General features: G+C 38.0%; 1 protein-coding gene across 1 annotated transcript in view; it reads right to left on the bottom strand.

The window, feature by feature from the left end:
* gabbr1b (gamma-aminobutyric acid (GABA) B receptor, 1b) overlaps positions 1-22,140 on the bottom strand; it is a 179,029-nt gene that overhangs the window by 117,020 nt on the left and 39,869 nt on the right. The window contains exons 2-6 of the mRNA XM_086014658.1: positions 20,013-20,093; positions 6,200-6,264; positions 5,407-5,545; positions 4,801-4,986; positions 4,381-4,398 (exon numbers count right to left, since the gene is read on the bottom strand). Coding sequence (XP_085870784.1) covers positions 4,381-4,398; positions 4,801-4,986; positions 5,407-5,545; positions 6,200-6,264; positions 20,013-20,093 — 489 coding nt within the window. The remainder of the gene's footprint in view (positions 1-4,380; positions 4,399-4,800; positions 4,987-5,406; positions 5,546-6,199; positions 6,265-20,012; positions 20,094-22,140) is intronic.

Here is a 22,140-nt window from a genome sequence, read left to right as displayed (position 1 = left end):
GTCGCTTCTCTAACCACTGCTTGAGCATAGAAGAGCTGCATGCTGTTTATTAGCACAAGGTAGGAGGACAGAGTGTCCCTGGAGCCATGAAGCAGAGCAGACACAGTTGGAGTCAGTAGAATTTTAATGTATGTGCAGAGAGCTTTATTCCGCTCTCATTCTGGAAGATCCACACAAAACCATTTCCTGGATGATTTGGAACATAAATCTCCTGCTCTTACCTTTTCCCCCCCAGCCTCCTTTCTTTAGTTCACCTTGGACTATCACTACGCTCCTCCGCATCCTCCGTGAATGAGTGTGCCTTCAGTACTATCGAACTGAATGTCTGCAAATGTTTGACGGATTGGGCGACTGGTATGGTCGTTAATCACCGCGCTCAACACTCTGGGCTAATGCCGCAAAGACACATTCACATCCGGAGACATTGACAGCAGCACTCTGCCATGATGCCATCCATGACATACGAGGAAATTATACACTAGCGTGTTGCTTTATCAATACCTACATCATTTGTTGTATATCCGAGCCTGTTATCATGCTGATATTCAAGCTATAGTTTGGTTTTGGGTTATCCTGTATGTCAGGCCAATGTATCATGTTATATTTTATACACGGTCATGAATGATGCAGTATAGATATACACCTGCAATTTGTAAACCGCAACCAAAACAAAAATATGTTGAATTAATACCGCACTGATGGTATCAATAAAACTAAACATGTATAAAAGGAACGAAAGACACAGTTTTGTGGATTTTTAATGAATAAGTCAGGTGTACTGATTGAAACCAGCCAAGTGTATATTACTGTGTAGCGTAAAATACATCACTGCAGTGACAGAAAAGGCTAAAATGTGCAAGATTTATACCAATTAGTATGGAGCGTTATGTTAGCAACCTAGCATATATTATCATAATCAGTATGTAACTGCTGTCGATGTGGGCTGGACCTACTTGACATGACAATGAGACATCAAATCAATAAAAATAAAAAAACTATACTCCCTTTACGCCTATTGTGTCATTGTGGGGCCATAGCAGGGTGAGACAAATTGGAAAAAAATACAATAAGTTTCAATGCAAGAATAACCAGCAATTATTTTCTTTTCTCTGGATGAAACAAACAGGAACTATAAGGAAGCGACGAGGCATTGGGATAAACAACAAGCCCAGAACAAAGACACACAAGGACAATCGAATGACGTCATCTAAACTGACAGCCTGATCAACATGGATGAGACGCAGGTGTGGAACAAGCGCAGGCTGTGATCTTATTGGCTGAAAAGAGCTGGAGGGTGGGGCTAAAAGGAACAATACGTTTATTGAACACATTCGGAAGCAGACTTAACATAGCTAAAAGATTTGTCTTTAATATACTTTGAGTCATTACAAATTAGATAATTAGGAGATTTTGTTACAACTTCATTGATCTGCCAGTCTCACAATCGTATAAAAAAATGTTTAAAAAACAATCATGAAGGGAACTGAAGCCTGCAGTTGCCGTACTTTAGAAATTAAAGAACAACTGGTTGTATTATGTCTCGCTCAAGTCATTCACCACATTTGAAACAACAAGAACGTTGAGAAGAAATTGACCCCTGCAATGTAGTTACCAGATAAACTCTATAAAAATCTATGAAATCGTGAAGAAGGCAGATATGACGTCATCGAGCCGCGTCTCTTACTTGCTGTCTGTGAAGTGTGCTCGTCGTGGTTTTTCTTCTGATTCATTTTGTTTCTGCTTTAAAGAGGGAAGTCAACCCAAACATATTTTCTTCAAGAATAGGTTCTAAGCAGGCCCACTAGTTGAAACAAGGCAATATGATTAATATAAAATATGAATTCAGCAACAAAACCACTCGTTTTGAGACATCTCTGGGGGCGGCCATTTTGTCACTTCTGTTAACTGGAAATTACATCATCACCCTCAGGGCTCAGATAACGAGCAATCATAGCTCAGCTTCAGAAAACAGGTGAGTCGTGATTGGGCGTAATCTGAGCCCCGAGGGTCTGTGATGTCCTTTTCAGTCGGCAGAAATGACGCCCTGAGACGGCTAAAAACGGGTGCATTGTGTTGCTTAACTCAGATTCCAAAAACGCAATATTAATCAGAATGTTGTGTTTCAACTAGTGGACCTGCATAGAACATTAAAAAAATATACATTTGGGTTGACTTCCGCTTTAACTGAACAATAAAAATGAGTGACCAATACTTATCAACAGCTTGTCATCGCCATTTTCAGAGTCTGAAGACGACGACGCTGGGCCAGTAGCGCTACGCATGCACTGGGTCAAACGGCCAGTGGGTGGACCGAGCTCACGCAAATATCGAGTTTTTGGGAATTTTGGTGGGGCCTTTTCATTAGGTTTTTACCAATGTGATCATTGGAATCTTATTAATTGTACTTGTGGTCATTCTTTCAAAAAAATTGAGGGTAACCTTTTTTCATGTCCCATACACTTTAATGACCGTTTATGATTTGGGGTAAAATGTGTACCTCCAAATTAGAACGAGACATACCATATATACAAACAAGTCAAAATTCTTGTTCTAAATACATTCTAAATAATTTAGGCAAAGTTGAGGTTAGCAAGTTGGCTTGGCCCTCTCGAGCATTCCAGTTGTGGCCCTCTTACAAAATTAATTGCCCTCCCCTGTACGAGTGGTATGCAGGCGCCCACGAGTGGTATGTGAAAGAATCACTGACTTGAATGCAAATACCATTTACGTTTAAAATATGAACTCTAATCACATAAATGAGAATGAAGCTCGTAGCTATGCATAAAGTTTGTTTAAAAACCTTTTTGTTTGATTTTTCTCCATGTACAGTGCATTTTTTACTTTTCAAGTAACAGAAATATAAATTAAATATAAATCACACAATGTAAAAATAAAGTGTAATAGTGGTGTTCATACGGTATGTTTGCCAGTTTACTTCAGGTCAGTATTGCTCTAAAGTGGGATACATTTGTCATTTTAGCACACTACCTGAAAACAAATATAATATGCACATAATTTCCGCTCAGTTATTCGCAGGATATTATGAAAAGCAGCCGAGCCGCCAGTTTCATGACCTCTAATTCTGAATAATGACATTTGAGGTGTTGTGGCTCTGACAACCAGTCATGAAAGATGGAAACTGGAATTACCCAGTTTTCGGTATTATTTAAAGAGTGCAACATTGCCCCCATGAGGTACAAAGTAGTATTGTCGGTTGTGTTACTCCACTTTAATCAAGTACATTAGCCTGCGGATGCGCATTTTAAGCACTTTATATAAAATATTAGCATCTTAATAATCGTGCCAAAATTAATGCAACTAATACAATGAAAGGTGGTACATCCGCCATGTTGACAGTTGGTTAGCAGCAGTGATTCTCAACCAGTGTGCCGTGGCACATTAGTCTGCCGTGAGAGATAATCAGGTGTGCCGGGGTAAATTATCCAATGTCAATTATTTTGACAAAAATATATATACATATGGAAAAAAAAATAAATAAATAAAATTAAAAAAAAGTTTTGTTAATTTATTTATGCCAACCACCTATAGTAACAGACATTTTTTTTTTAAATAGATTAGAATTAAAATGTACGTTCCAGCAAAGCAACAACAAAGTTTAAGATGTGTTCTGCTGCCCTCCCAGGCATAATACAATTTATTAATTCTAGCAATAACTACTATACACCACTAGGTGCCAGCATCTACAAACCGTGACTGATACACAGAAATCAAGGGCTTTATTTATGCCTACTGTTCATATTCCAACATTTTACAAGGTAGAGTGTGAGGGTTTAAGATCGCAATGCAACAATAATTTAGCAACATAACATAGCAATATAAACAATAAGGTCTCATACTGCATCACATAGGGAAATATATCAATATATCATAAAAAAAAAACTCCATACATGGCCAAGGCCTATTTGGGAATATCAAATATTTCCCACTGACTTTATTGTTTTGGATTTAATAATGTTATTGATTATAGCTTGAAACAAATGAAAACCTAAAATTTACCATTTCATTTCATTTTAGTAACACACAGGGAACTTAGGTAGAAACTGGCCTTCAAATAAGTGCTTTCATCGGTGTGTATTGAATCTGTAAAATGAGTTTTCACTTTTCGAATAGGGAAACAATTGTACAATTCAATCGTTTGCCGCAATCCATACTGTACTGTAGCTGCGGTTGTTTTGGTACATTGCTGAGGTGAATGACACTAATTGGCATTCTAACACAGTGACTGAGCAAGTACTAAAACTCCAAAAACACACTATTCAGTGAAGTCAGCAAAGGAAAGGTTTTCAAAACATTATAATTGTATGTTTCCGCTGGCCAGAGGCATGCAATAAATACAATAAGGAAGAAAAATTATCCTACCTTTAAAATGTCTGTCATCTTCAGAGAGAAAGGACAAGAGAAAGATTAAAAACACAATTCGATTTTTGATAACTGAAATTACTAATACCAATAATTACAGATAACACTATCAAATCTTACACTAAAATTAATTGAATTGAACATTTCATAAGCTCAAAAGTGACCTTGAACGGGACACGTGGTAAAATTAATAATTTTATATATATATATATATATATATATATATATATATATATATATATATATATATTAGTAGTATTAGGGTATTAATAATACAGAGATCAATGGAATTCCAAAGTGGTATATGTATGTGTCCGCACATGTACGTGTGTGTGTTTCTGTGTGTTATACTGTATTCTTGTATCCTACATTACTGTGTGTAAATGGCTGACAATAAAAGCTTTGTTTTGTAATACTTACAGTGACACAAGGGTTTGGGTGTGTCCCACTTGCCCAATTTATTGCACTGCGTTGAGTTTCGGCCCATCAAGATGAAGCCAGGGAGGCAACTATAGTGCAACACAGTTCCCTCCACTGGGAGGCCCGGCGGCCAAGAAGACACTCGACCATTTTCCAAAGACGTCCAAACCCGAGGGCATAACAATACTGAAAGAGAAAAACCAACCTAAATCTGAAACACACTTTTTTTTTAAATGAACAATATTTCATGTTGAGGAACCACTTGACAGGTGACACATCTGGAACCTCAGTGATTTTATTTCCAAAGTCAAACGGTTCTTTCTTTTTTTTTTTACACATGTATGTGAATGAACAGGCAGTTTAAATAATGTGTTTATGTGAAGGGATAGCCATGTTTTTGTTATGAATGTCTGTTTGTTATGAAGAAAAAAATGTGTTTTAATGGTGATTTTGGGGACGTATTATACACGGGTGCACGTTATTTACGGGATTTCACAGTAATTACATTGAGCATGATGACAATGTTTGGACAGCATGTATATTCTTTTGGACACACTTTTGTGGTGAATTGGATGCACGTGGAAAGTCAGTTGTGGTTGCACTTACAGCATCTACTTTGTTGGTTAAGGTCGGTCCAGGTGCCACTGGGCAAACATTTCCTGACTTTGGGTCCCACAATCACACGGTTTCCCCTGCAGATGTACTCAATCTCATAATCAACAGGAAGAACCTGCACACTTCGAATCTAGACACACAAACATAATTAAATGAAGCGTTAGAAACATAGAAAAATGACAGTGTAATTAATTACCACATCATAACCTCAACTAGTGGCCTTGGCTTTATAATAATTATTAAGGGAGTTGTTAGCTATTATCGTCAAGTGATAATCTATCGCTGTTAAATTTTTAATGTGGGGAATAAAAGTGAACACTCAGAGTCTCAGATGTAATCTTTGATGTCTAATAATTTAATCGAGTAAAATTGCTCTTTATTTTTGTTGACTAAAATTGGACTAAAACTAAAATACAATCAGATGACTAAGTTAAATTTTAGTCAAAAGACAAAAACTAAAACTAAATTAAAATATCTTGTGTAATATTTTGTATAATATATTTTTTTCTGACAGTTCAGGATTATGTAATAATGTGTCCTGCAAGTCGAATTATGGAAATGTTGTCCTTCCTGATTCAGCCTGCACTTGGTTGATCCATCATCTTCAGTTATCTAATGCATATGTGAATCGGTATTTTGTCCACTTCCAAGTGTATAAAAAATTTTCGATCAAAATGCATTGAACTGATAGAAATCTTTGCGTATGTATGCGTGTGTATGTGTGTGTGTGTGTGTGTTGAGCTTTCTGCTGTTGTAATCACAAATGGCAGTAACCATTAATCACCTGCTCCTGTGTAAGGCCTCTGTATCTTATACCACCATCTCTGGGGGGACGGATGATAGCACAACCTGGAAGAGAGATACACAATCAGGTGTAGCGGTGCGATACAAGGACAAGCAATGTAAAGGCGGTCATCAGTTTATAGTCTCGACGCACAGCGTTTTGCAGTTATAAACAGGGCACAAAGTTGGTGCTACGTCCAGAAGTTTTTCACAGACATATATTTACTGTAATTCAGACTTTACTACAATGTAAGCAGTTATATACACACATATATATATATATATACACATACACACATATACTGTACATACACATAACATACACATGTATATATACATACACGTGCATCTGGAGTATGTATACATACACACACACACACACATAAATATATATACACACATATATATATATATATACACACACATATATATATATACACACACATATATATATATATATATATATACACACATATATATACACACACATATATACACATACATATACAGATATACACATACATATATATATATACAGATATACACATACATATACATATATATATACAGATATACACATACATATACATATATATATATACACATACATATACATATATATATACACATACATATATATACATATATATATACACATACATATATATATACACATACATATATATACACATATATATATATATATATATATATATACATACACATATAAACACATACACATACATATGTATATATATACACATACATATATATATACACATACATATATATATGTATGTGTATATATATATATACATATATATATATATATATATATATATATATATATATACACATACATATATATATATATATATACACATATATACATATAAAACATACAGCCTACTGACCAACCAAAATGAAGCAGAGGTGGGGTTTTTTTTTTTTCGAAATTGAAGTATTTTCGATTTGAAAATTGCATTTGACAACACTGCGATTCAGCCCTACTGCCCTCTCCGAAGCGCAAAAACAAATAGGACACAATTATAAAAATACAATGACATAAAATTGTATAATCAATAATAAAACAGCACTTTTATTCTTTATTATTTGAAGCTAACACCCATCTCATCCAGAAAGGACATCAGGATTTGACGTGATACATAAAGACAGGCAGAAATAGAAAGGCAATTTTAGCTGCAAACACAAATGCAGCAGTAATTCAGTACAAAAGATTACGTCACAGTGAGATGAATGGATGTTTATTCATTATACTGAATCATATTTTATGGAAATATTCAAAAAGAAAAGGCCAATTCAATGGGTCAGACATACAAGCCAGTTCAAGTTCAAATCAGTTCAGTTTATACTAACATAATTTCATAACGTTAAAACACCCCAAACAACGTGGTGATTTCTGATCAATTCAAATGTAAGCGTTCAAGTATTCGCTTGTTGACGTAGAGGGCACTAATTTAAAGCGCATTTTCTTAGTTGATCGCTATGACTGACATTATAGCCATTACCGTGTTTGTCTTTCACAGGATAAGCGGATCAGATAAATGGATGGATGTTGTTAAGGCAAGGATTACCCCAAAAATAAAAAAAAAGGTTTGATGAAGCAACCAAAGGCTTGCCATAGATCTACCACTAGATGGAGACTACAGTTTTGCTTTCAGTAAACATTTCATTAGCATGTAATCTGATACGCAGTACAGTAGTCTTTGCTCATTATTCATGCAAGGAGTTTTCTCTCAAACAAGACAGTATTCACTTGTGGTTTACTGCTGCCATCAAAGTTTATTTGAGAATCAAGCAAGGCTTTCACATAAAACAATTGTGGTTTCACTTGGATGAAAAGTGCAGTTAATGGAGCCATCTGAGGCCTGACTTGCGCAGAGACCAATACTGATTAAGACTGACACAATTCAGGGTGGAGGTAAGAGAAAGAGGTTTGGAAAGTGCCAAAGTCACAAAAACAGGGCTCATTTTCCGTTTATTTCTGCCTTATGTGTTGATTATTTTACAATGAATTATTTGACGGGATGCACAGTGATTTGGCGTGACCTCAAGCACAAGACTCCCTCCGCACCGAATCTCTTGAGGTGTTCAAAAGGGTGCTATGGCCAGTGGGTGCATTCTGGTATGGACCCACTAGCCACTGAAAACAGCATCAAACAAAAACTAATTCATGCACACAAGACCCGAACTGTCAAAAAATGGAAGTAGCAGTGTTTTCGCTTCTATTGTTTCCACTTGCTTTTTGTTGTATGGCTTCTTGCCATCCCTGAATGTGTCATGTTTGGTTTTGTGCTGACGTTCATTTGCCATAAATATTCTAGCATAAAAGTGGCGGCAGCTACAAATACTAAATCCAACACTACACCCAGTCATATATTCTCTCTGCCCAATGGAAACAATTACAACTGCAGTTTGCTGACTGTATAATTATTGACATCATCAATCAACTCTACCTGTTAGTAATGTGTAAATCGACACTCAAATATCGATACATATGATACCAGATTTTTATATTCCATAAATCAATTCTCAAATTAAAATATTTATTCTTTTGGTACGTCAGTTATTTGGGTGGTAATGTAGTCACTTAGGGCTCTATTTTCATGCTCAGTCGAGCGCAGTCTTAATCTGTGAGTAGCCGGGGTTAGATCGTGATTTGGTATGTTCACAGGTGCATGCAAGTGGGCGCAGCGTGGCAGATTTTTCCAATCAATCTGCACCGTTGTGGGTGTGAACACAGCAGACTTGATTCTCCGCCAGTGGAAGCAGCTCCTCTCATTCCCTTATAAAGTACGTTTTATAAGGAGCAACGAGCAGACCGCCGCAGGAGGATGATGATTGATGAGGATGACTTGTGTCTGTGTGTGTGTTTGCATTAATACAGTGATGAAATAAGTTTAAAAATTTCAATATGACTGACCAAGTGTTATAAAACAAAAGCTGTCTTGACTGCTACCCCAACGTACATGTAAAGTACATTCACGTAGACAATCAAAAATTCCCCCGCCCATAAAAGCTCCTCAAACAGGTGCATAGTGCTAAATACAGTAATAACAGTAATTACAATCTGAAATGGTGAGACTAACCTATTAACTTGTTAGTGATGTAAAATTGGTTGTTATATGTGTTCCAGATTAACATTTCAACTCATTAAAAGTGTAGCATCTATTTTAAAACGATAGAAATAAAGATATGAAATACATAACAACATAAATGCTTCAACAAATACTATTTTAAAAGTCAAATGAAAAGTACATGTTTTTCTTTTATGCGTAGTTGTGTCCCATACACATTTTTACAAGCAGCGCTGTACTGTTAAACTGCAAACCCAATACGCACATTCATGACATTGATGAGAAGGGTTGAAGAAAATCTGCATGGACTTTAAATTTGAAGTTAACTCCTAACGTCGATGGTGTATTGATACTATAACTGGATTACAATTCAATACATTGGTCTTGATATATTGCTGTAATATATGATAGTGTAAAATCAGAGTAATGGCCGTAATTGGTCATCAATGGCAACTCAGATCCACCGGGGAACAATTTGAAACAGCATACAGTCAAACAGCTATACTGTACTGTGTGTGGAACCCTGACAGACTCTCAGTCAATGACCTTGACTCAAAACCAAATGTTCATTACCACCTTTCCTAACTTGAAAAGGGACACAAAGCAATGTCAATTGTTGAACAGGCTAGAGAATATATGTTTTATTTCATGTTAAGGCCCTGATTATGTCAAAGCAAAATGGTATTAAGACAAAAACAAAAGTGTCCCAAACTACAGTATATTGTACCCAAAAACATTTTACACGCATTCTTAGTCCTACATAATAATGTGATGGATGGATGTGTGAAGGATGGAGAGTATCTACCATGCTTGCGCTTGTGTGTTAGTCATGCATGGAATTAGCTGTCATGCGTGTGCTCTCGCTTTCATTTTGGCTCTTATTGTGATTTGGAGATACATAAGGTTAGGGATAAATTAGCTAGATTAAATGGAGAGAGAGACAGAGAGAAAGACACAGATCGATAGAGAGAAAAAAAGATGGATAGAAAGATAGATAGAGAGAGAGAGAGACAGATAAAGGGAGATGGAGGGATAGATAGATAGATAGATAGATAGATAGATAGATAGATAGATAGATAGATAGATAGATAGATAGATAGATAGATAGATAGATAGATAGATAGATAGATAGATAGATAGATAGATAGATAGATAGATAGATAGATAGAGAGAGAAAGATGGAAAGAGAGCTAGAGATATAGAGATATAGATAGAGAGAGATAGAGAGAGACAGATGGAGATAGAGAGAGATGGAGAGATAGATAGATAGATAGATAGATAGATAGATAGATAGATAGATAGATAGATAGATAGATAGATAGATAGATAGATAGATAGATAGATAGATAGATAGATAGATAGATAGAGAGAGAAAGATGGAAAGAGAGCTAAAGATAGAGAGATAAAGGAGAGAGACAGATAGAGAGAGACAGATAGAGATAGAGACAGAGCGATAGATAGACAGAGCGATAGATAGAGAGAAAAAAGACAGATAGACAGACAGACAGACAGACAGACCGAGACAGACAGACAGACAGAGATAAAGGGATAGATAAAGGGCTAGATAAAGAGAGAGAGGCAGAGAGAAGGGTAGAAAGTGAGATAGAGAGATGGATAGAATACCCCATTGCCTTAAATCGCATTGTAAAAAATGTGTTTTTAGCAGAACATCTTATGAGCTATAAACGCTGTCACAACCACGGAAGCCATCTAGTTATCGTAGTATAAAGAAAAATGCAGCTATATCTGCATGAACACTGTTTTTGTCCAATCACCTTCCAAGTCATTATGTATTCGCATAATTCATTGCAAGGGGAGAAGAAAATACCCACAACATGATATATATACAAACCCCCCCTCAAATGTAGTCCTACTGATATTTGGAGAATAATATCAAAAAGTGGAATACAAATCCAACCTAGGAGCCAATTTGAGTGTGTTAAACCTGAGCAGCCTTTTAATAAAACAGATTACTGTGGGAGGCAGAGATAAAGATGCCACCAGAGGGGGGAGAAATATGCCAGAAGAATGGGAACAGACTCTTTGATGAAGAGGTCAGTCGAGCTTTGATGGAGATGGGGAGTGACCTTGATGCACGCCCCTCGCCGCCTTATTTCGCACTATAGGCATCGCTAATCCATTTAAGCACAGGGAAAAAAATCAATCAAATCCGGAGGCATGCGCCAACGAGCAATGCGCTGGCATTTCTTGTCATGGACTGACTGCAAAGTGAAATTTCATTGAAACGCCGTCACAAAGCATCATCTGCCAATTTCCCCGTTCTGCCTCTCGCTGCAATGTCTTCCTCGGGGATGATCCGTTCGCAGTCCGCCATTCCATACGGGGTCAAGCGCAGTGTTACGCCCTAAATGCTAAACATCCACTTCATTACTCACCAGAGGCCAGGAAAGACCACTGGATGTGACTGTCATTGTAAATCCCACCACACCCCCACAACACTATCACCCCAATGATCGGCACAAAGAGGAAACGGCAGCTCTCTAATCTGACAGCAGGTTTGCGTGTATATTACAGGGATCGGACAGCTGCCTCTGGGTATTAGTGCAGCATCAGTGCCTTCACTCTGACTGAAAAGCACAATAATAATAAGCGTGATGAGTCTACAGCTGATATTCATTAGCTTCTCCATCTCCTGTTAGGTGCGGGTTTATTTCCTAATGCTGCGATTTGTATTTCCCACACGGGTGGGAAATGGCCCCTGACCACGACGAGTCTCAAGAGTAGTCCGACGACTTTCGTCCTATGAGGCTGACTGATGTAACAGATGGAAAGGTCCGGAGACCTGACTGTGGAACGCTAAACACAAACTAAATCATGCAAACCAAGAGGATATGTGGAAACAAGCGCTTAATTGCTTTTAAACCATTCGGTGTTAACTGTTTCAGGAAAATTGGGCTCAGTAACAAGCATCGGAGTGGTCGCTAATTAATTACAGTTTATGCCATACACATTCCAATAGGGCACCCTTACAACGGTAGTTATAAGTTATATAGTAATTAGGGCTGTCCAAATCAAAGCATTAACTATGGAGATTAATTTAAATTTCATCACGCACTAAAAAAAATTAACTCAGTTAACTGCGTTTTATTTACGTCCTGTATCAGCTGACCTCTGCTCACTATGAAGCCAAATTTAGAGGAGAGTCACTGCCGCAAAGATGGGCTTTTATATGGTTTTACTTTAAAAAGTTGCTCGATGGCTCATTGGAGAAATCCGAAATAATTTGCACACTTTGACAGCCAATTCAAATCCCATATTAGTTGTACGTCTTTGGTGTATCATTCAACTGTTGTATTTTACTGGAAAAGAATCTTATTCAAGGATCAAAGAACGCTATTATAGAACAGTCTTTGAATCGAAATATACTTGTATTTTTTTTCCACAAGATTTTACTCAAGTAAATAACGGTTCCAAGCTTTGTAAAAAAATGTAGTTGAAAAAAATATGATTAATCGCGATTAATTATGGAAAATTTTGCGATTAATTAGTTTTTCAAAATTTTAGCGTTTGACAGCACTAATAGTAATATATTTTGAACTTGTTTTCCAGGTTGAAATTGATTTCACACGGTTAAAATTTTAGACACAGGCTCAAACATATGGGGGAGAGAATTAATCAATTCTTAGATGCATTTTGGTGCAGATGTAAACTATTCGGAATCAGTTAATGCATATTGGCAAAAAAAAAAGTCAACCCTGCAGAACAAAACAGCGCCGTGTCAACATAATCCATCTGACTCACTAACTCAACCATGCTAGGGTGACTAATAACACTGACATGATTGAAGCGTATTACATAAATCGTTCGGGTGTGTCTTGGCGCACAGTGTGTAGAATAATGAATACATATACAAGTTTGTTAAATGCAGCATGTGACGCGAAACCCAAATGAGCTCAACCAGAATTTTTTATATTTATCTTGAGTTTGGTCCTTGCGGCTATGGATCACACGTAAGAAGAGATGGGATGTGGTGAGAACTGACAAGAGTAGGCAGTAATACGAGAATGTGCACGATGAGCTCTACCACCTATTGGACACAAAGGAAAGAGAAAAGATGTCGTACAGGTTGGCCAGGCGGAGGGATTGAGCTGGGAAGGATTTGCCGCAGGTACGGGTGATTAAAGACAGAGAAAGAAATGTACTGATAAGTGACGAAAGGGTGCAGAGTGTATGGAAGGAGTGCTGTACTTTGAGGAGTTGATAAAGGAGGGAAACGAACGAGAATGGAGGACAGAGGAGACAAAAATTGCGAAAAAGAGAAGGTGGGTCGGATGAGAAAGGATGAAGTGGAGAAAGCTCAGAGGAGGGCGAAGAGTGCCAAGGTCGTTGGTTCTGATCACATAGGAGGTATGTAAGTAACAAGGGGAGGTGGCAGTGGATTTTTAAAAAAAAAAGGTTGTTCAAAAGGATTTGAGAGAATAAGATGTCTGAGGAGCAAGGACCAAACCAAATAAAAATTGACATTCAAAAGAAACATTTTTGTTCATGAAATAAAATCAAAACAATAGTGTTTAAAAAAATATATAACTGAAATGACATTTTACCAAACTAAGTAAACAAAGTAGAATTAAAGTGAACATATAACTAATTTTCAAAACACGGTGCAGAAAATTGAAAATTTCACGAGCACCGGTGCTCCGGCCAAGAGCTAAACCAACCTTTATAGATTTACGAACAATTCAGCTGAGGAACAGTCTCTCCGAACGCATTGTGTTCGTATCTTGGGGACTTACTGTACTCCCATTTTAAATGTGCGGTATTTATTTGGGCTCAGCCTGTTTAACAACAGCTGTACGTCTGTATGGCACATCGAGGTTCGAACAGTCATTTGGGAAATGTAGTTCATCTACTGTCTGTCACCCAGAAACAATTTCAAAATTGCTCCTCTTTTGTCACTCAACTCAGCCAGTAGCGCTACGCTAGGTAATGTTTACTTTCCTTTTGTTTCTCATGCATGAACAAGTCATCGCTGTAAATTGCAGACAAAATAAACCATGAGGATTTTTCAGCCACCTGTTCATCTATCCGTCTATCACTGCCGCCAATAAAAGCCGGTGCCTTAAGTGCAGCGGAATACTGGAATACTACCACGGGAATATCAACCACAAATGTTCCACTTTCATCTATATTCAGATTGGTATCGAATCATCCTTTTATTGGAAAGAAATATCTTTGAAGGGAATGCCACATTTACAGTAGTTGACTAACAAGATCATTCATATTGCAGAACGTCACCGTCCTTAAATCCTATCGCACAACATATATTAAGATACCTACCAAATTGTTTTTTATTAGAGAAATGCACACCAATAAATCATTGTTGTGATATAAAACTACCAGTATCATGTTATTAAATTCACACAGCAACAGTGCACAGCACTATGCAAAAACATTTTGTATTATATATAATGGTAATAACATCAGTAATATCATGTAACCTTACTTTATTCCCCAGAGCCAACGAGAAACTATATGAGAACTGCGAAGGAATCGGAATCACAAAATACTTCCCGCCCCAATTTGTGTACCACTATACTGTGTCTTTGTGGCCTACGACGATCACGATGTGATCTGCGGTCTGCAGTGAGAGTAGGGAGCAGGTGGAAGAGAACCGAGAGAGGTGGAGGTATATGCTGCAGAGAGAGCAATGAAGGTTCGTTGCAGCAAGATGGAGAACACGTGTGGGAATAAAGGGAGGCTAGTGGAATTGTGAGATTACACCAGTGGAAAGATGCAAGAGGTCAAGTACATTAGGATTAACTGTTCAGAGCAGGGCAATTTGGAAGAGAGGTGAAAAAGAGAGGACAGGCAGGGTGGAGGGGGTGAGGGAAAGTGTCAGGAGTGATCTGTGATAGAAGAGCGAAAGGAAAGGTTTATAGGGTGGTAGTTCGACCAGCCGTGTTGTACGGTTTGGGAGACTAGCAAGGAGCATAAGACAGAAAACAGAGCTGGAGGTGGCGGGGTTAGTGAAGCTGATATTCTGAAACATTTATGTGGGAAAAATATGCAGAAATTAGAAAAGAGTGAACATATGTTTTCACAGCAGCGTATTAGACAGAAAGCACGATGATTCATCAGTATGATTCATACAAATGTATTGCGATACGAAAAATTGTCTGGTGTTTAATAATTATGTCCAATATGAAAAAATACATTCAAGTATTTCTCATGTTATGATTAGATAACTTTGCTTTTTTGTTATTCAGTTCACAAAGATAAAGCTATCGGAACACGTTTTGAAAACAAAAGTTGCAACAATGCTAGCTAGCTCTTGGATTAAAAAGAATGACATTCTACATGTTTTTCTTATTTGTATTTGTAAAAGTTGGATTTGTTTTTATTTTTGTACTTCTTTTAGTTTAACTTAAGTACAGCAAAGTTAGTATTTGTACTTCTGCTTAAGTACACAGTGTGAGTACATTTTGTCAGTGCCAATTTGTTAACATGGATCACTGTTGTCGCAGAGCTGGGCACTTGACCCTTTTTTGCCCGTCCGGCGCAACCCTCCACCCTTGACCTGTGTACCCTTCCGGCCGCGACCCCCCGGCCATATTCGTAAACATTGTCGGCCCCCGCCCCGTTCCGACCTCCGACCTTACTATTCAGACCCGCTGCGGACAGGTTTCAAACGTGACACTGATTCACGTACTTACCCATGTAGTGTATGGACCTGCTTCCGGCCATGCTTAGTCCAGCCATTTTTCTTAATTTGTCATCCCCCACCCCTCCGCCCCAAAAATGGGCATCCGGCCGGGCCGGAGGGTCCGACCGGTCCGGCCCAGGGACGGACTGCCCAGCTCTGCTGTTGTGTTACGTTAGCATGTCACACAAGAACTCATATTTCACAATTTCTCAGTTCAGAAATTATCAAAGTATATAATCAGTTTGCTTTTTATTTGGCTTTTTGGTGACACGTGTGCCAAAAGATAGGCCAGACTCAACAAGCGGTATTACAACAACTCGAATAAAGGATACATTAGATAGGAAATCAAGCCCGGGCGATATGGTTGAAAAAAATGTATCACGATATCATTATATCATATCTGTCAATATCGATTTAACGCATTTCATTTAATTCTTTCTTCACATATTTTTAATAGTTTGAAAGCTTATGTGTAATTTGATGGGCAATAATCTGCGACAATCGCCACATTGTTTAATTGTGATTCAAACTTTGAATTGCCGCAAAACCAGAACAAGTACATTGGTAAAGTACTTTACTGAGGGTTTAATAATTAGCACTGTGGCACTCTGGCAGCTTTGTCTTCAGGACTCAGCTTAAACATTGATCTGGAATCAAATTCCTCCAGATAGGAATTGGCACTAGTTACTGTCGCGGTAACTCTTTCCCAGCAACAGTCAATGTGCCTTTGAAAACGGAACCAAACTCTCAACTACTTGGCTGCTCATGCATGTGCAGCCCTCTCCCTCAAACTTTTGTGCTTGTGTTTAAAACAGACAGATGGGCCAGGTCTTTCATAGCTAAGATTTAAAAAAAGGGGAAAAAAAAGGAAAAGGCCATGTAAAAAAAAAAAGTTGAAGATAAAGTCAACCCAAAAATGTTCTTTACAGGTCTACGCATCCCCATTAGTTGAAAAGCGGCATTATGATTAATATTGTGTTTGTGGAATATGAGTTAAGCAGTAAAAGCCACCCTTTTTTGGGCCATCTCAGGTGGCGGCCATTTTGTCACTTTCTTTCTGTCGACTGAAAAAGATATTTCAGGGCTCAGGTAACAACCAATCATGACTCAGCTTCAGGAAACAGGTGAGCCGTGATTGGTCGTAATCTGAGCCCTGAGGGTCTGTGATGTCATTTTCAGTCGACATAAGTGACAAAATGGCCGCCCCCTCAGATGGCCAAAAACGGGTGAATTTTGCTGCTTAACTCATATTTCACAAACGCAATATTAATTCTAATAATAAGACAAAAATGAATTCCCATTTGAATTTGTATTACTTAAACAGTAATTGAGCAACATACAGTAATTAATTAAACAACCGTTAAATAAAATGACCTGATGTTAAATGTATGCTTATTTTATCAAAATATTATTTAATTTTATTTTTGGGAATAATTCAATTAACTATTTATTTCATAAAATAAATGAATTTAAAAACTAAATGAACAATGTATACATCTATTTCAATGACCAATTTCAGGGAAAAAACACCTAAATCAATGCAACAATTTAGGTCTCTTGATAATGCCCAGAGGGCCCAGTAAAAGAATGAAAAGGGTTGTGTGGAGCCATACTTTCCCCACCTCTATTCTAACACCTCCACTAGTGCATTCCCATTGGATCCAATATGACGCCTGATTTGCACGTACAAAAACAAGAGCAAACTTGATTGTTCATGCAAATAGACCTCGAAGCTAATCTACTAACAAGGCACACCCAGGATTGCATGTGCCAAACAGACAATATTTCTGACAATAAATACGATAATGTAGCACGCTCAATGTGATTAATCAAACCTGAGATTAACTGCGATGGCTGATTTTTGCGTCATTAAATACAGCCTCTGAAAGCCAGGTGCAAACCAGCGTGCACAGCAGTGCCGGCAATCTTTACTGCTCATGTAAACATTTTTTGAAAGACCAAAACAACTTGCCGACTGGTTAGCACGTCCGCCTCACTGTTCAGAGGCCGTGGGTTCGATCCCGGCCCCGGCCTCCCTGTATGGAGTATGCATGTTCTCCCCGTGCCTGCGTGGGTTTTCTCCGGGTGCTACGGTTTCCTCCCACATTCCAAAAACATGCATGGTAGGTTAATTGGACACTCTAAATTGCCCCTAGGTGTGATTGTGAGTGCGGATGTTTGCTTGTCTTTGTGTGCCCTGCGATTGGCTGGCAACCAATTCGGGGTGTCCCCCGCCCACTGCCCGAAGACTGCTGGGATAGGCTCCAGCACGCCCGCGCCCCTCGTGAGGATAAGCGCTATCGATAATGGATGGATGGATGCTTTAGATTACTTTGGATTGGGGCTGCACGATATTGGAAAAAAAATGACATTGCAATTTTTTGGGGGGCTTGCGATATATATTGCGATATTAAAAATAGAAGAATTTTCAGCAGATGACTTGAATAGATTTGTTTGGGAATAATTTGGTTAACTCACCATGACATCGTTGTATTCATATAATATCGTTTAATCGTAAGGGTTGCTATAAAAAAAAAAAAAAAAAGGGATCACAGAGGCCATGTCTCTGTAACATAATAGATTGCCGGTATTTAACATGGTATTTCACACTTAAATTGAAACAGCAGCAAAATATTAAACATATTTTAAACAAAAAAAATAAATAAGAGCAGGTGCACTAGTCCCTTGAGTCATTTCAAAAAATAGAAGAAAATAAAAAAACTCTAAAGCAGTAGCAGGATTATTAACATCTTTAAACTAAACTATAGAATATAAAAAAATTAAAAAGCAGGTGTGCTAGCACCTGAGTTGTTTACAAAAATAAAACATTATGATTAAAAAAAAAACATTTGTGAAACTGCAGCAAAGTTGTAAACAAATTAGAACAAAAATATAAAAAATTAAAGCGCAGGTGCATTAGTCCCCTGAGTTGTTCACAAAACTATAACAATAACTAAAATGGTCTGTAAAACATATTGCATCCGTGATTTTTCGGTGCAGTTTGGACTTCTTATCATGAGGAGTTATGCTGGCCAAGGCGTCTGTAATTGTTTTTGGTGTTGATGAAGTTTCACCTCGGGTCCCACTTCTTAGTTTGAAATGCTCATACAGGGGCTTGTGATGGCGATTGCAGCAACAGCGGTGAAACACTGTTGGCAAAGATTGTTTTGTTGTTCTGAATCCTCCTTTTTATAGCCGAAATACTTTCATATTTCGGATGTTGACTTTCTTTTGGGGACCACTGCCGCTTCTGCCGTCGTCTCCTCCTCCTCCATGTCGTCTCAGAGCAGACAGCAGCGGCTGTGAGAGTGGAGGGGGAGGGGCCGGTGACTGATTGGCAGGAGGGAGGGGGTGAGCGAGAGAGGCTGTGTAAGAGCACGGAGTGGCTTGCTGCTTTGATGAAAAGCAAAACAAAAGTTTGCGTATTCTAAGAAAAAAAAAAGTTAAAACATTGCACGTCCTACGATGTGACTATCGCGCATGCGCACGTCGCAATCGTGCAGGCCTACTTTGGATGACATTTTTGTAATCTTGAGAATCCCCAACTTAAAACAATATTCACGACTGATCCAAATTACTGATACATCAAGTGTTGCAGAAATGAAATCTGAGCCAAGTGCATGCGCAACATATTTTTCATATCATTGATTTTAATAAAAATGGACATAACAATCTATCAATCGTGAAGAATTGAGTGATTGTGTTGGTTTAACCGTTGATTAATCACTCCCTGAAGCGCTTGAGGCGGCAAAATAGACAATAATAAACAATCAAGCCAGCATTGATTTAGTCTCAAAACCCAAATTATTTTGAAGGACCATGTCATTTGACACCCCAAATAAAACAAAAAGCTAATACGGAAAGGTTGAAGGGTAAGGACTCAAGATATTAGTACGCATTCAATCATTAATCCATTTGAAGATTAATGACTGCTATGTTATGTAAAAATCCTCAGCGACCACTGTAACCGCGGCAGCGACATCTGCTTTCTCCAGACAACCTGAGACATTGTTCCAAACAAACACTGGAATGTGAGGCAGCATAGTCATTACCAGCAGATGTATTGTGTGCAGATGCGCTGAGTAAGGGCGATGCAGCAAAGAAGAAAAGAAAGAATGGCACCATCTTTCCACCTGGAAAGAAAAAAACAAAAAAAAACACAAGAGTATGCATTTAGTATAAATAAGCAATTTGACAAGTTAAAGTGAATCTGCACTATTTATAGCGTTGACTGTCGTTTTTTCCCCCCATGTCAAAATAAACAACAGGTAAACACTTCCAAAACTTACACAACAAGATACATGACTACTGGCGGAAAAAAAAAATTAAAAAAATCCAAATACCGACTGGCTGAAAGAAATTGTTGTTTTGTTTTCACGTGTTTATTGAAGAAGTGAACAGTTATGCAGTTGAACAATTTCAATGGAGGTTGTGAGGAGAGTCACTGGCGTGAAGACACACAAAGATGATTTTTACATACTTGTACCTCAAAAAGTTGCTTCACTGTTCATTGGTGAGATCAAAAACAATTTGCGCATGTTGCAAAGCCAAAATGAAATACATTATTAGTTTACCGTCTTTGTCATATCATCTCAGAGCAAAATACGCTGCTTAAGTTACCTCCACGGTGGTTAGAACTCAACTTTTAAAGGGAAGTCAACCCAAACATATTTTTTTCAAGAACATGTTTTATGCAGGCCCACTAGTTAAAACAAGAAAATATGATTGATATGAAATAGGAGTTAAGCAGCAAAATCCAACTGTTTTTAGCCCTCTCTGGTGGCGGCCATTTTGTCACTTCTGTCGACTGAAAATGACATCACAACTGCTAAGGGCTCAAATAATGACCAATCACGGCTCACCTGTTTTCTGAAGCTGAGCTATGATTGGTCGTTATGTGAGCCCTGAGCAGTTGTGATGTCATTTTCAGTCGACAGAAGTGACAAAATGGTCGCCCCCAGAGATGGCTTTGTTGCTTAACTCATATTCCACAAATACAATATCAATCAGAATGCCGTGTTTCATATTCTTAAAAAAATGTTTGGGTTGACTTCTGCTTTAAGCGAGAAGTTTGGGGAATTGTTTCTACGAGAAGAATATAAGAAAAATATCTGTAATTTTCAATAAAAACAGAAACAGCCCCCCAAAATCATCCATTTAATAATTCAAAAGAAGACCAACAACATTACCAACTGCCAACTCTGTTTCACTGAGGATCTTTGTCATTCTCAGTGGCAGGGAGGCAATTTCTGTGATCAAGCTGTTTTTTTGCATTGATGCTACTTTCTAAATATATTTTCAAATCTCACGCACGCCCTGCAGTGCCTTCACGTACCCCCAGTGGTACACGTACCCCAATTTGAGAACCACACAGCTTCTGTTTCTAATGTCTATTATACCCTTTTTATAGTTAGTACCACTGCTTTATGAAATCGAACTATTGGGGGGTTGGGGGTGGAGGTTTGCTTTCTGCCACAAATTCAGAAGAACACATGAAGAAGGTATCCTCAAAGAAATTAGATAACACCTCAGATGAAAGGAAATGCTGCTTTGGCACAGGCCTGTGTCACTCCCAGTACCAATTTGAGTGGCAACCTTTTGTATGTGAGCCTAGTGGAATTTTCCACGAACCGCATTACCGCTTGGGTACAAATGACCTGACTTCAAAGGGTAATTGCTAAATAGATGAACAACTCATTTGTTCATCCTTATAAACAAACCAACACCCACTACTTGATCATCATCGCCACAATATCTTAATTGGTCTAAAGCAATCACTGGAGATTATTTACTGTTGGAATGGGGTGAGAAATTTTATTTTTGGATGTGAAATGAAAACATTTGCGTTTGACATCAAAAGATCATAAGATAATCACAGATTAAACCTTTTGTCAAGGTGTTTAAATTAGGATGTGACACACAAGTGGCTCCCCAACCACCGGTCCGTGGACCGGTACCGGGAGACAGACGAAAATAGAATAAATAGGATTTATGTGTTCACGTCTTCTTTAAATGCGGCGAGGTTTCCGAGGTCGTCAAAGGTACATAAAGATCCAAAAAGGTCCTAGAAGGTGCTAAAAGAGGACGCATTTCGTCCGGCCGGTGATGCTTCCATGCCGTGGTGAGTCTTTCGTTTCAAATATCGCCCAGCAGTGGAGCGTGTTTTTTTTTTTTTTTTTT

The sequence above is a fragment of the Filicampus tigris genome, chromosome 18 (assembly GCF_054856515.1).
Source record: "Filicampus tigris isolate MCC_2025a chromosome 18, RoL_Ftig_1.0, whole genome shotgun sequence".
Classification (NCBI taxonomy): Eukaryota; Metazoa; Chordata; class Actinopteri; order Syngnathiformes; family Syngnathidae; genus Filicampus; species Filicampus tigris.
Note: the sequence above shows the minus strand (reverse complement) of the source record. Positions and strands in the feature narration are given on the sequence as shown.